The 16,587-nt window shown below is 38.6% G+C and overlaps 1 protein-coding gene across 1 annotated transcript in view; it reads left to right on the forward strand.

Moving 5' to 3' along the window:
- CNTNAP2 (contactin associated protein 2) overlaps positions 1-16,587 on the forward strand; it is a gene marked incomplete at its 5' end in the record, with an annotated part of 1,346,219 nt that overhangs the window by 76,177 nt on the left and 1,253,455 nt on the right. Inside the window, 2 exons of the mRNA XM_056106760.1 lie at positions 6,854-7,057; positions 12,440-12,624. Coding sequence (XP_055962735.1) covers positions 6,854-7,057; positions 12,440-12,624 — 389 coding nt within the window. The remainder of the gene's footprint in view (positions 1-6,853; positions 7,058-12,439; positions 12,625-16,587) is intronic.

Below are 16,587 nucleotides of genomic sequence, written 5' to 3' on the forward strand. Positions count from 1 at the left end.
ATAAAAGAATTTTTCTGAATATTTCTTGAACATTTAAAAAAATGATTTTGAGAAAGCTCATTTCACTGACACTTGGGGATCTATTTAAACTACTTGGTAGAACAGAAAATTTGAAAGAAAGAGAAGAAAAGTTAGAATGGGGTTTTTTATACATTTTTCACTAGCAACCACTTTTCACCTGAGAAATTTTTACTGAATATTTATGTATGTTCAGGTTTGTTAAAGTATTGCAAATAAATAAGATGCTCAAAACTGAAAATATTGTAACCTAATGTTCATGTACATAGTGGAATAATGTTATGTTATTCAAGTTTCATTAAGGAAAATATTCCATAACCTCAAATTCTGTAATAAATACATAGAGTTAGGTTAACAGTATTTTGATATTGACATGGCATAATTGTAAATTACGTGTTTTTTACTTTCTTATGTAACATATTCTATTAGTCACACAGCTATATGCAGACATGTACTTGCATATATGCAGACATGATCACTATCACGACCATCCTGTTGTTCACCGATTGCCTCGAGCAGGCCCCAGTAATGTCTCCTTCATCCTAGCCCTGAGATAGGCTTCTTTCAGGGTTAGGAGAATGAGACCCATCATTGTTACTGGTATTTGGCATATTGGGTACGCCATGGGGAGTTTGCCAGACTCTGCCGTGTGGGCAGGTTACATTCGGTAGCCTGCCAGTTTGTCCAAAGTAGGAATGAGATAATAAGATATTGCTTCCGGGAGCTGGGTTTTATAGTCTCTGGGTCTTGGCCATTGATGGGATTATCTGGAGCTGGGGCCAGTTGGTGGGTGTGACCCCTGCCTACTGGATTATGGAGGATCTGGGTGGAGGATGCTCAGCCCCGATCTGAGCAGGCTTGGAGATCTCAGCCCCGGGACCCGCATGCCTTTGTTCCTCTGCCGGTACCTTCATGTGTGTGGAGAGTGGTCTCAGCATGGTGGTGGCTGGTTCTGGAGGTCCTCGGCTGCCGGAGCCCTGGTTGGGGCGGGGAGAGAAACTCAACCCACTCCCTTCCAAGGGGCCCTGGTGAGGACAGCCAGGCGTGGGGGCAGGAGACATGTACTTGCATATACATAAATGTATAAAATGTGAAGGATATCTGCAAAACACGTTACTTATTCATATTGGTGATCTTTTGTTTTGTACTTCATTTTCTGGAGTCTGCTTCTGTATTGTTTAATGTATATTAACCAGAACCATGCATTTCAGTTTTTAATTTGATACATAATTCAAAAATATAAAATTTTTGTGTGATATCATTTTTCCCGACTATCGAATTTCAGTAAGTAAAGGCTAGGTAACAGATAATACACACACTATCTCTTCCTTACCATGATGATTTGATAAATTGGGCACATTACCAACTCTCTGTGTTATTGTTAGAACAAAATTGTGCAAGCACTATGATTTTGAATTCACTTTTTGACTAGCCATTATCGCTGTGCAGATTGCTTAAGCAGTTCAACCATACATATTTAATCACTGCATAGAAAACTTAATTCTAGGGAGTGATAAGCAATCATGGTAATCGGGGGAAAGAAGGTGGCTTGTCCCAAAATAAGCACAACATATTATTAGATGTCAAATGAAAATTTCCGCATACTTTTGTAGAAAATAGAACTGAGTACTATTGCATTTTTAGAATATCACTGGCCCTCAGAAATAAGTCGGAAGAAAGAAAAATGCTAGATGACCTCATGAATCTGTAGTACTTAGAGGATCAGGACAAAGGAATGCAAGGCATCAAAGGGAGAACACAGAAGATACAGAACTGGTCCCTAGAATATAGAACTGAGGACAAGGTAGGAAAATCAAGAATTTTTAGAAAAGACAGACTCAGGGTGATGGGGCAGCACATTGGTGGTGTAGAGGTATCATGTATCTATATACTTTGGAACACAGAACCAATCTAACTGAAAGCCAGAGATCTTAACTACAACAACAAAACTTAAACTCTGTCTGTCAAGGAGGAGGCAGGCTGAGAAAGAGCAGAGTTGGGGAAGGGGGGTGAGAACTGGAGACCAGTGGAGGAATGTAACACTGTTGATGGAATGTGTATCAGAACATGCATGCCTGAAACTCAATTATTAATTACTTGTAAATCAACTGGAGTGATAGCACAGTGATAGGGCATTTGCCTTGCATGCAGTCAACCCTACCGATCTGGATTCAATTTCTCCACCCCTCTCAGAGAGCCCTTCAAGCTACCAAGAGTATCTCGCCCGCACGGCAAAGCCTGGCAAGCTGCCCGTGACGTATTCGATATGCCAAACACAGTAACAACAAGTCTCACAATGGAGATATTACTGGGCCCGCTCAAGCAAATCAATGAACAATGGAAGAACAGTGACAGTGACAGTGTAAATCACAGTGCCTTAATAAGAAATCAAGGGGCTGGAGTGATAGTATAGCTGGTAGGGCATTTGCCTTGCATACAGCCAACATGGGTTCAATCCTCGGCATCCCATATGGTCCCCTGAGCACTGCCAGGAGTAGTTCCTGAGTGCAAAGCCAGGAGTAAGTAACCCTTATGCATTGTGGGGTATGACCCTAAAAACAAAAAGAAAAAAAAGAAATCAAGAAGGAAGATGAAAAAGAATATATGGTGTTTAGGGTGCAGAGATGGGACAGGAGCTCAGAGCACTTGACTTGCACACAGCCGACCTCGGTCCAGTCCAGTCAATCCCTGGCACCACATAGAGTCCCTGGTCACAGCCAGAAATGGACCCTGAGAACAGACCCAGGAGTACACCTTGAACACAGCCCCCTCGGTCACGATCACGGTCATGGTCCTCTTGTCGTTCATCGATTTGCTCGAGCGGGCCCAGTAACGTCTCCATTGGAGACTTTGTTGTTACTGTGTTTGGCATATCGAATACGTCGCGGGGAGCTTGCCAGGCTCTGCCGTGCGGGCGAGATACTCTCGGTAGCTTGCCGGGCTCTCCAAGAGGGGCAGAGGAATCGAACTCCGGTCGGCCATGTTGGCTGCGTGCAAGGCAAACACCCTACCCGCTGTGCTATCACTCCAGCCCCCTCATCTACTAGTATATGGTCTTTATTAATCAGCACATATCTTGATTTTTTGAATGTTTGGGTATTTAAAATCCAACTGTACTCATATCTGTATGCTAATACTGTTCAGCACTTAGCCCATTCATGGAATATCTTGGATTTCATAATGTGGGTGATCTGGCTGGCAGACTATTTTATTCATTTCTTATTTTACTACTGTCCAGGTATCATTTATAAGATAATATTTGGTTTTCCTGAATAGCATGCCTTCACATTTTTATTAGTAAATTATGGTGGTTTAAAGAACACAATGCTCAAATTCTTTCTGTCACCTTATTTTTCATTATATGGGGGGGAAAGCATAGAAAATCATCAACATTTATATAGATAACTATTATGGTTTGTACCTGGAACAAAATCTAAATTTTGGTTTGAGAAGAAAATATTGGGATGGAAAATTCATTCCTCTCCCTAGGCTCAGTGAATACTTTCTAAGCTGAATGAAAATATATCTCTTAATATATACATAAGGGCTATAAAATAAGGTATCTGTTTTTCAACCATCTCTTATAAAATTGAATGCAAAAGTGCTTTCCAGAGTCCAGAATTTACTTCTTGCTTTTGACTTTTGGTTTTTCACTTTTCAAGATATAAAGGTATTTCTACCAACTGCTCCAGTAGGAATTTAACCTTAGCTCCGATCCTCAGATTCCAATTTTTCATTCTTTTGTCTCTCATTGGTGATAATGAAGATATTTCAACTGGAATTCAGCAGTGACCGTAGAGACAATTAAGCTAAAGTCAAATTGGCTTTGCAGTGTTAGCAGAAGCTAAAATGTATTGACTGAGTCCCCCCAACCCCCATCCCATAATGAAATAAACCTCTGTGATTTACTGAGAGAACAGAATTCTGTTGATTAAGAAAGACTTTGTTGGGTGGGGACTAGAAAGAACTGAATATAAGAATTAAAAAATAAAATGCCCACTCTTGGGTGTACTCAGGATTTACTCCTGGCTCTGCACTCAGGGATCAGATGAGATACCTGGGAACAAACACAGGTCATGTGCAAAGTAAAGGCTCTACCTCTGTCTCTAACACTTAAAGTTTTACTTTTCTTTCTGGACTTTTTGTATAGAAACAAAAAATAGCAAATATTTGACCTAACCGATTAAATCTATTTAGGATATTCAAAATCTACCAATGGTTTGAAGGGAAAATATACTTAGTCTTTAAGTAATGTTTGAATTAACAGTATTTGTGGGAATGCATTTTTATACAATTAGGTAAGAGCCAATCTTTTAATATAAAATAATGTGCTCTTTCTCTCTCTTCTCTCTATCTCTCCCTCTCTCAAACACACACACATACACACACACACAAACACACACATTCACACACAGAGGGAGTGAAGTACTATGGTAACCCTGCATGTCTGCTAAAACTTGTCATTCGGTGGCATGGCATTATGGTAGAGAAACCAAGATATCCCCCAAAGTAATGGAAGTAAAAAGTGCCAGAGAATTAGGTCATGAACTGAGAAAACATTTCTTTGATGGACATTAAAGTTGCTGTTGTTTTCTGCGAGTTTCTCTCATTTCAGCAGAAAGTATTGCCCAAAGAGAAAGGCAGAGACAGGCTTCATCCAGCCTTATATTTCAAAATTATTAGAATTATCAAGTTTGGAAGGTTTTATGTGATCAAAGATGAAAAGAGCTAAAAGAAATGGGTTTTTTAAATATTTTAATGAAAGGGTATAATTGTGTTAACTAAGCCTCTATTTGTACTTATGATTTACTCTGACTGAATGATTATAAATCATCTTTTAGCTGGTCCAAGGATTAGAAACCCATTAGCTAGTAGTGTATAATAAATAAGATGATCTCATTTTCCACTTGTGGTGAATAAGCTGCAGTTCTGAAACAAATCCCCACCATATCATTTTTAACATTTATTGAGTTTCATAAACTTGTTCACAATATTTGATTACATCTAATATTTGAACATAATCCCACCACCATTACACCTTCACACCACCATATTTCCATCTCAAACCCCAACTCCTGCCCCCAAAGCAGAACTGAAATAATTTATTTTGTATTGCTTGTTATGAATAATCTGCTAAAATGATCTAAAAAAGTTTTCTTAGAGGAAAGTTTGTGAAGATTGTTGTATTTCACCCAGGAGCCATTAAGCCCTTCTATAAGAGATTAGTAACATGTTGTTAAAGGTTGAGCCTTGCGTGCTTATATCTGAATCTGTATAAATATATTTCCCCCTAAGATTGGTTTCCTTGTACTTTAAACCCCATCAAATGTGGTGTGCTACTCTTGGAGTATTAGTGATGTAAAGTATGAGATGTCCAGGAATAGATTCACTCCTTGGAGAGTCTTGTCTGAGTGTGCAGAGTACGGCCATAAGCTCAGTGGAGGTTGAGTTCTGGAGGTTTTTGGCTACTGGTACTGGCTTGGTTGTGGTGGGAAGTATCCTCACCCAGCCCCCTCTGCATTGCCCGAAATGAAATAGCCTGGCATGAGGTATGGAGGCATGGCTATGGTGTATTGTTCTGTTCTCTCTTCCTAGAGATTTACTATTGTGTCTCTGGATCATGACCGTTAGTGAGATGATATGGTGCCAGTGGCAGCTTGAACCACCATATCTTATTTTCTAGGATGATGCTAAGAATTGTACTGATGTCTAAAAAAATATAATAGCATAACTAAATTTTCCTATAATTAGATTATAAATTCTCTTGTCATACTTGAGTTATTCCTCTAACTCATCAGTGGATGAGACCTCAGTGAAAGCATGGGTAGACCAGTTGGACACTCCAAAGTCAAGATTGAACAAGGAATTTCACATGTGCATGAAGCTCAGGAACAAAAATAACAAAACTTTTCCTCCGCCTTCTCTCCTCCCCCTCTCCATCTCTATTGGTCCTTCTCAACCTTTCGGTGTTCAGAGCTTACTCCTGGCACTCTGCTCAGAGATCATACACCTTTCTGAGTATTGAACCTGGACCAGGCATATGTACACCAAATAGTCCAACCACGGTACTATCTCTCTGGCCCTGATACCCTAGTCTCTCTCTCTTTATTTTGTTTTTGGATCACACCTGGCGATGCACAGGTGTTACTCCTGTCTCTGCACTCAGGAATTAACTCTGGTGATGCTCAGGATTAATCCAACCATATGGGATGTTGGGAATGGAACCCAGGTCAGCTGCATGCAAGGTAAATGCCCTATCCGCTGTGCTATCACTCCAGCCTCTAGCCTAGTCTCTCAAGGTTCAATTATCTATAAGCTCTGGATATCACCATAAAGATCACTGAAATGTAGCAGAATTGTTTAAAAAATAGAAAAATAAGCAAAACATCAAATTCTGCATTCTGAGTACCTTCTTTCTTATGTCAATGAAATGCAAGTTGGTGAGAAAATGCATATGTAAGTATCAACCTCATAAAAGAAAAGCATTAAAATATCATTATACCTTAGAGATTTTAAATTTCTGCTTTTGAAAAGTAAACAGATTGCAAAGATAAACTCGAGCTTGAAATACATAAATCATAATGGAATTTTTATTACTATTAAAATATAAGTGAGATTATGGACTGCTGTTGTCTTCCGTGACCACTCATTTTTAGTAATTCCCATAAAAATACACTGAAAGACACATGACAGTCCCAAAAGCACAATGGAAAAGAAGAAAAATTACTTTTCTCATTTTTTCTGTGCAGACATCCACCGGAGTCAGTTATACTTCACATGGAATGGCACCATACAGAAACCAAACTAAAATCTTATTTTTTTTCCCTTTTCTTAGGGGCCGATGTTATCAACTTTGATGGCCATGTGGTGTTACCATACAGATTCAGAAACAAAAAGATGAAAACCCTGAAGGATGTCATTGCTTTGAAATTTAAGACCTCGGAAAGTGAAGGGGTGCTCTTACATGGAGAAGGACAGCAAGGGGATTATATCACTCTGGAACTGAAAAAAGCCAAGCTAGTCTTCAGTTTAAACCTAGGTATGTTGTGACCTTGGGCATTATTCTTTATATTTATTTTTACCCACATTAATAAAATGTACTGATCAATCTTTCAAATGCAAAATATGTTGGGGATTAATTTTCGCCAGACTACATGATAGTTATTAAACTATATATTCATACAAAAGTATTTATTCAGGCATTTGGAATGTGTAACTTGCTAAGCCAGCATCAGGGGAACTTTCAGGAGTAAATAGAGATGATTGCTGAGTTCATGACATTTCTGCCTTCTTGGACAAGTAAAAGAATATACTATCGTTGACTATTACGTTGAAAACAACCAAGTCAAGGAAATGTGTTGAAATAATATAGAACTCAAATGGCTTCATTGTGGTAAAGAATACTGCAGAGGCATGAAACAACAAGATTAGCACATATAGTGGGAAAAACACTGAGGAGAAGATATTTAGGTTGCAATCTCAGTGATTACAAAATATAGCCAATGAGTGGGAGGGGAGAGAAGGTGGAGAGACAGTCAAGTCAGATGCAAGGTGAAATCCAACAGTTAGGTGATAGCCAGAACTTTAAAATTACTGGATGGGGCAAAAGTTATAGCTTTAATTCTAAGCATGAGGAGCAATTAGTAATATTTTTCTGGCATCAGGATTTTTTTTTAATGAGGGGGAAGAGGATAAAGGAAACAAAAGTGGACTGAGGAGGAGGGATATCAGAAGATTTGTAATAGTGGTGGTGTTGTGGTGATATATACTTTGAATAAATGTAAAATTATACCTTCCCCAAATGAATGCAGTTCTGTAAGGTAATACTATTTCAGCATCAATGCACAGAAATCATTTACTGAGACTTTGTAAGAGAAAATGCCTCTCCCCACCTAAAGATAAACATTCTTATCATCAGAGATACAGGTCTGCATAGGAGATCACTTTTGCAATAAATTTATTGTGTTGTGTAACAGAATAAGAAGGAAATATATGGAATACTACCAGAGTATATATAGATTGAGCTTTAACTAGATACTAGGACCGTCTTCAAACACAAAAATTTCCATTTTCTCTTAGAGCTACAGCAGAAGATTAGTTTTTCTAATGAACAAACCCTAGCCACCTGTTGACTAGTCGTCACGTGAGGATGCCTGTTAGGGTCTAGCATGCATGAGATTTGTCAGAAGGGATGCTCTGGTGGGCAACAAAAATTAGACTGTAATTATGGAGAATTAAGAAGATATTGGGGCCGGAGTGATAATAGAACACATAGGGTGTTTGCCTTGCACGTGATGGACCACAGTTTGGTCCCTGCTCCCACATGCGGTTCCCTGAGCCCTGCTAGGAGTGATTCCTAAGTGCCCAGCCAGTAGTAAACCCTGAGTGTGACCCCCAAACAAATAAACACAAGAACCCAAACAAACAAATAAACCAAAAGGAATCTGTGTTAGAGATTATAAAATAGATCCGCTCTGTTCCATACTCCCAAATGCCTCCTGGATGGTGACAGAAAAGGGAAAACAAAGATGTTGCTGGTAGATGTGAGGGCAGCCTGTCTGCAAGAATTGCCACCCCACTAATCAGCAGGGTTGATTCTCCTTCCTCAGCACTCCATGTGCGTCCCTACTGAAGTTGGATGCTTGCTCTAGGAGGACAGCCTTCCCCAGACAGTCGTACCATTCTTTAGTCGGGGATACATGATGGTGCTGCTGATTCAAACTCAATGGAATAAGTGTCGCCTCTGTTTTATTGTCCTAGGTTAAGTCACTGTGAATGATGCAGCACAACTCACTAGAAATGAAGGAATCAGAGTGGTGCTCATGTTTCTCAATGTGGCACGTGTCTGATATTAACGTTCACTATTTAGCCATCAATAGAGTGCTACAAAATAAAGCTGAGATTTGTTCTGTGTTCCTAACGCTTGATTTCGTGTTCTCGAAGATTTACCCTTTATATTATAAAGCTGCTGTCATTCAAAACCCGATTCTATGGAAATAAACAGCTTCACCATGAAGAAAAGAAAGAAGAGATTCACACGAAAATGGGTTGTAATAACACAAGCTAATGCTTTTCAACGTCAAAGTAATCATAAAATTAAAATGCGTACCTGAACTTGGAAGACTAAAAATGTCAGATTTAGGCATTTAATGATATTCATGAATAAGAAAGCACTCCGTAAGACTAGCAATCTTTTAAGAGAAAATATAGACAAAGGACATAAAGGATAACCTGGGGGAAATTACATATGTATAGATATGTATATAAGCGTGTGTGCATGCTACAAAAACTAAATGTTCAGCCTGCATATGTATATATAAAATATATATGAAATACATATATACAATATACAATATAATATATAATATATACATTTCATATATATATATAAATACACACTATAATAGAATCCCAAGTCTTTGCAAGTAAGACAGTTTAAGGTGATAGTTTTACCAAAAGAGAATAGGTGAAAAAAAAATGTTTTCGCTATTCTGTTTATCACAGAATATTATCAGGAAAATAATTTTTAATATATACAGACATTTAAAATTGTTTATGCAACTCGGTTCATTAATTTTAAGGAAAAAATGAGAAATGACTACAACCTTTATGTGCCAGAATGTACAATTTCCATATTAATTACATTGAAAAATGCATACGGGAATGGGAAAGCTAAATGTGTGGAAATATGCTGATATACATTCTGCATGTGGGTGAATAATTTTAGTTAAGAGAGAAATGTTAAGTGACCATATATAAAACTGTAGGTTACATAATACTGTAACAAATATATTAGTGTTTTCATATCATACACGTATGTCACATGTTTATAGTAAATGTATAGCCATTTGGGCTGGAGCAATAGCACAGCAGTAGGCATTTGCTTTGCATGCAGCCAGCCCAGCAGAGCCGGGTTCGATTCTTCCGCCTCTCTCAGAGAGCCTTGCAAGCTACTGAGAGTATCTCCCCGCATGGCAAAGCCTGGAAAGCTACCCGTGATATATCCAATATGCCAAACACAGTAACAACAAGTCTCAAAATGGAGACGTTACTGGGCCCGCTTGAGCAAATCAATGAAAACAGGAGGACAGTGACAGTGATAGTATATCCATTTACAGGAAAGAAGGCCTAGAAGAAAATGCATGACACTGTTTCTAATAGTGGAAACAGTAGCCAATATTTTGATTATTATTTCTTTACAAATAAATTATTTTTTTCTTTTTGGGTCACACCTGGCAATACAGAGGGGTTACTCCTGGCTTTGCACTCAGGAATTACCCCTGGCAGTAGTAAGGAGACAATAAGGGATGCTGGGAATCAAACCCAGGTCAGCCGCATGCAAGGCAAACACCCTACCTGCTGTACTGTCGCTCCAGCCCCAATATTTCTTATTTAATAGTGAACATGTATTTGTGTATTACTTTGAGAGAAGTTGACCTAAATAGTTGTATTGCCCAGTTAGAATGTAAGAAGAAGGATAGATTAGGGTGGGGAATTTAATAGTTTATTTAGTGTACCCTCTCCATTAGGATTATATTTAATAAGTTTATTTTTTCAAATTTTTCTCTTTTTGTTTGAGAAAAGAGCCATGAATACTTTTCAAAAATCTCTGTGCTGTATAAACTTGTAACATTAATGTTCTGGAACAGTCATTGATCAGATAACCTCACAGGAAACTTCATTTCACTGGAAAACAGTTTCCTTACAGAGGTTTTTTGTTTTTTGTTTTCTTTTTGGGTCATACCCGGTGATGCACAGGGGTTACTCCTGGCTCATGTACTCAGGAGTTACTCCTGGCGGTGCTCAGGGGACCATATGGGATGCTGGGAATCAAACCCGGGTCGGCCGTGTGCAAGGCAAACGCCCTACCCGCTGTGCTCTCTCTCCAGCCCCTCCTTACAGAGTTTTATGGGCTAAATTAATCTACTTCTTTAGCTGTGAAGATGCAAAAAATAGATGGTACTCAGATGTCCATTCACCCTCATATACTCTGTCATCTACTGCAAAAAGAATTGACTTTGTAGTTTAGTCTTTCACGAAGATTTGTTCTTATTTTCTCTCCTTTTCACACTTCCCTCACCCCCACACAAATATGCAATCCCAATCAAACTCACATACAAAAATTTGAATCAGTCAGGAAAACAAAATAAAAGGTCAGCTGGATAGACAGTAGAAAATGCCAAATATCGCATCCTAGCATCCCAGTGTTGAAAAAATATTTCAGTGAGTAGGGTATCGCTCTTCTTTCTATTATGCTGTTTATTCTGAAATGTATCAGGGTTCTCCCATTGTTCATCAATTTGCTCGAGCGGGCCCAGTAACGCCTCCATCGTGAGACTTGTTGTTACTGTGTTTAGCATATCAAATATGTCACGGGTAGCTTGCCAGGCTTTGCCGTGCAGGCGAAATACTCTTGGTAGCTTGCCAGGCTCTCCAAGAGGGGCGAGGAATCGAACCCGGCTCAGCCGGGCCAGCTGTGCGCAAGGCAAACACCCTATCTCTGTGCTATCGCAGGGCTATTCGGGTAGGGTGTTTGTATTCTGAAATAACCTTATATTTTATAGAATTTATATATTTTTCTGAACATTTTGTAAAAAAAGAAAAACACAGGAGCTGATTACACAAAAAAGAAAAGTGATAAAATATTGAATCAGCGTAAAGAGACATCCTGGGTAGAAATTTTGCATTCTCACAACCTTTCGCTCTTGTTCTGGAGACCTGTCAAATTCAGACGATAGCTATGTATATAATTTTGCAGGTTTTATTTGAAAGTATTACATCAGTAAATTTTCCATGTCGTTAAGTATGACATTATACTTAAGATTATGGCTTCCGGAGTTAGAGAAAACTGAAATTATGACACTTTGGCTTTCTTGACCAATAACACCAATAATAACAAAAGTCTTAGTCAGGTAGTGGAAGAGTACTCACATAATGAGAAGGATTAAGCTGAGATCTTTGCATGAGCTTATAGGTTTGTCCTTCGGCAATCTTGTAGAGAAGGTGCAATTTTTTCCTTCTTTCCTTTATGAAGAGCGGAGTCCCAGAGATGTTTTCAGCTCACCAAGATCACAGAAAAGGCCGATATCAGAAAATAGCTTCTCTAACTTCATAGCCTGTGATCTAAGATTCTGTATTCTTAGAAAAATCTACCCAATTTTATAAGAATATACATAATTGAGCAGAATCGGTAGTATGGTAACAAAAATAAAGTTTATTTTTCTTTTTAAGGTAGTATACTTTTCCCCCATCTTCGGTCACTTTTATTTTCATTGGATGTAAACCTTGAGGCAGATGTTGGGTTTTGTCCATATCAGCTTGAAGGATAGAGCTTTGGAGGACCGTTGTCAGAGGTGCATCCGTGAAAGGAAACCGTCAGTGGGAGTTGGGGAGTCATTGTTTCTCTCTCTTCCTGATTTAGGAAGCAACCAGCTTGGTCCCATTTACGGGCATACGTCTGTGATGACCGGAAGTCTGCTGGATGATCACCACTGGCACTCCGTGGTCATCGAGCGCCAGGGAAGGAGCATCAACCTCACCCTGGACAGGAGCATGCAACACTTCCGCACCAATGGGGAGTTCGACTACCTGGACTTGGACTATGAGGTAAACTGGTCCATTGCATTGATCATTTAGGTCCCACCTCTCTCCCCTCCTCCATCGTCTGTCATATTGTTAATGAGAGATTTTCCCACATCAGGATCACTTTATTTATTTATTTAATTATTTTGCTTCTTTGGGTCACACCTGGCAATGCACAGGAGTTACTCCTGGCTCTACACTCAGGAATTACTCCTGGCAGTGCTCAGAAGACCATATGGAATGCTAGGAATCGAACCCGTGTTGGCTACTTGCAAGGCAAACGTCCTACCTGCTGTGCTATCCTCCAGCCCCAGGATCACTTGATCAAATGCCCAAGAAACATTATCTTTCAACTCCAGTGTTTGCTGGCATAGACGTGTATTCTATTAAAAAAATTGACATTTTATTATCTGCTCAATTTTTACTCTTGAGTTTCTGAAACATGAAAGACGATCTTGGTGTCAAGTAACAAGTAGACAACAGTTGACAGGGAGAACTTCTGGTTTCACTGGAACCATTTGGTTAGTCCAGTATAAACTTATTATCTGACACCAGTAGGTAATTATATGTGTTAGTTGATCTTGATCATGTAATGGTATTACAGGCATAGGGTTGTTCAGTATTTACTATAAAAACTTTGAATGGGAATTTTCAAATTCTGACTTAAATTACTTATGAATAGTGACCATAGATTATTCTTTGGACACACTTCATTTTCTTATAGTTGTCATGAAGGAAAATAAAATATGGACTTAAAAAAAGAAACTCTCCATAAGTTATTTGACATTTTTGCCTTGCAAATGATTGGACTATTCAGGGGTTGGAGCAATAGCACAGAGGGTAGAACGTTTGACTTGCACACGGTCGACCCGGGTTTGATTCCCAGCAACCCATATGGTCCCCTGATCATCACAAATGATTGAAATATTCAGGGATCATATATGCATAGGATATGTATATGATCTGTATATATTATGTATGGTATTTAAGTGATAGCACAGCGGTAGGGCGTTTGCCTTGCACGCAGTCAACATGGCTGACCCAAGTTCGATTCCTCTGCCTCTCTCAGAGAACCCTGCAAGCTACCAAGAGTATCTCACCCGCACAGCAGAGCCTGGCAAGCTCCCCATGATGTATTCGATATGCCAGACACAGTAACAACAAAGTCTCCAATGGAGACGTTACTGGGCCCGCTCGAGCAAATCGATGATCAACGGGAGGGCCTTTACTTTACTTACTTTTTATATTATGTGTGATATATATGTGAAATATAATATATGTAATATATATGATGCGTATATACACATATATACATTAGTCCTATAAAAAGACATACAATATTCTGGTGGGCATATAAGCTTATGGAATAAGTAATTGAAGGAAATTGACTCTTAATATACTGCCAAATTTTTTTTGCATATCAGAATAAGAGTTTCATAATATGATTTCTCTAACGATACTACATATTTTAAGAGAAAACAGCACTGAATAAAGGAAAATAAAATTTTTTAAAGTTAAAATACTGTTTATTCCAAGTTGTATAGACATTTTAAATTCATGGATCCATTAGCATCTAATTTTAGCTTAATAGGCCCAGATCATTCCCTACCATAGATTAAGACAGCATATAAATGTTTATGTCCCAAGTAAACTGACATTTTTCAAATGTCAGTCATTTGAAAAAAGTGCACATAAAATTATAAAATAGTTCTTAAAATAGTAATAATTACTAATGGAAGAGCACAGCTGTACAGCACAAACCTGCTGGCTGTGCAGGTAGTTCCAATACTGATATTATCACTTTCTTTCACTTACTCATATTCATGTGACACTGTTTAATCAGAGCAGCATCCCAAATCCAACCTTATAAACTCAGAGTGACATCAAAAGCAACAGAGCAGCATGTCAAAACAGTGAAGGATTGTCATCTCAAGCTCCAGTCTCATACTTTGTTCACAAGATGTCAAGTGTCATTGTGTGACCTGAAAATACAGAGTTCATGGTGGCACCCCATGGCTTACTGGGCCAAGACATGTGTCTCAGCACTCAATTTTGACATTGCAAATGTATGGGTGTATGACTTTATGTGTGTGTGTGTGTGCATATATATATATATATATATATATATATATATATATATATATTCAGAATAGTCTTTTCATAAAACAACAATAAGTGACAGTCAGGATTTATATTTTCTTATTGTAACGTATTTTAATTGTGTCAAAAATTTCTGTAGTGCTAATATATTGCATATCTAAATAATTTAGTAAAATAGCTAGTTAGACTAGATTTTACTGTATAATCCCTGGTATGGATACTTTCTGATCATTAAAATAAATTTAAGGTTATCAGAAAATAATTGCCCACCACCCTGAATAATAGTTCTTTATATATCCTTTATACTTTCAAATTAATGTGTGTTTTTGTTTGTTACTCAGAGATGGATGCCAAAAAGTGGTATCTCTCAGTTGGTCAGTTAGTTCTATTTCTATATTTTGGCTCTATGTCCATATTGCTTTTCGTAAAGGCTGAAGCAGATGACATTCATACCCACAGTGGATGAGGGATCTTTTATATCACAATGTCCTCTATGTACATCACTGCACTTTTACAATTTCCAAGAAATGGAAATAATCCAAATGCCAAAATATAAATGAATGCCTCTATGGCAGACAATTCCCTGTCTCTGTCTCTGTCTCTTCCCCATCATCTTCCCCTTTTTTTGTAGTGATTTTTTTTTAAAAAAATTATTAGTGAAACACCATGAGGTACAGTTGTAGGCTTACAAATTTTTGTGCTTGGGTTTCAATTATACAATGATCAAATACCCATCCCTCCACCAATGCCCATTTTCCACCACCACGGGTCCCAGTATCCCTCCCACCCACCCTCCCCCATCCCCCATCCCACCCTGCCTCTGTGGCAGGGCATTCCCTTTTGTTCTCTCTCTCTCCTTTTGGGTCCTGTGGTTTGCAAGAGAGGCACTGAGTGGCAATCATGTTTGGTCTATAGTCTACTTTCAGCATGCTTCTCCCATCCTGGGAGGATCCTCCCAACACCCTTTATTTGGTGCTCCCTTCTCTATCTGAGCTGCCCTTTCCCCTAGCATGTGTGGCTGGCCTCGAAGCCATAGAGTAAACCTCCTGGTACTAATCCTGGCCACTCTTGGGTGTTAGTCTCCTATTTTGTTACTTTATGTTCCCCGGATGAATGCAATCTTTGTCTGTTCCTTTCTTTCTGACTCATTTCACTTAGCACGATACTTTCCATGTAGTACCACATGTATGTAAATTTCATGACTTCATCTTTTCTAACAGCTACGTAGTACTCTATTGTGTAGATGTACCAAAGTTTCTTTAACCAGTCATCTGTTCTCGGGCACTCAGGTTTTTTCCATATTCTGGCTATTGTAATGAACAAACAATTGCAGATGTCACTTCGACTATACCTTTTTGCCTCTCTGGGATATATTCCCAGGAGTGCTATAGCTGGGTCCAATGGTAGATCAAATTCTAATTTTTTGAGAATCGTCCATACTGTTTTCCAAAAGGGTTGGACCAGCCGGCATTCCCACCAGCAGTGAAGGAGGGTCCCTTTCTCGCCACATCCGTGCCAGCATCGGTTGCTTTTGTTCTTTTGGATGTGGGCCAGTTTCTGTGGTGTGAGATGATATCTCATTGTGGTTTTGATCTGCATCTCCCTGATGATTAATGATGTAGAGCATTTTCTCATGTGCCTTTTAGCCATTTGGATTTCTTCTTTGAGAAAGTTCATCTCCCCTTTTGGGTATTATGGTTTGCAGATTTCTTAAAAGGTGACATAAAGAGGCCACAGAAGAATAAACCATAACTTCAGTATTAGGTACATCAATGTAAAACCCAAGACATTCATTCCAGAGCTACTTAAAAATACTTTTCCCATTAATATCCTCATTATTGGTCTTATTTCCCAAAATTTTATGAAAAATCATGAATAGTAAATTTA

This window comes from Sorex fumeus, unplaced genomic scaffold, assembly GCF_029834395.1.
Source record: "Sorex fumeus unplaced genomic scaffold, SorFum_2.1 ptg000143l, whole genome shotgun sequence".
Classification (NCBI taxonomy): domain Eukaryota; kingdom Metazoa; phylum Chordata; class Mammalia; order Eulipotyphla; family Soricidae; genus Sorex; species Sorex fumeus.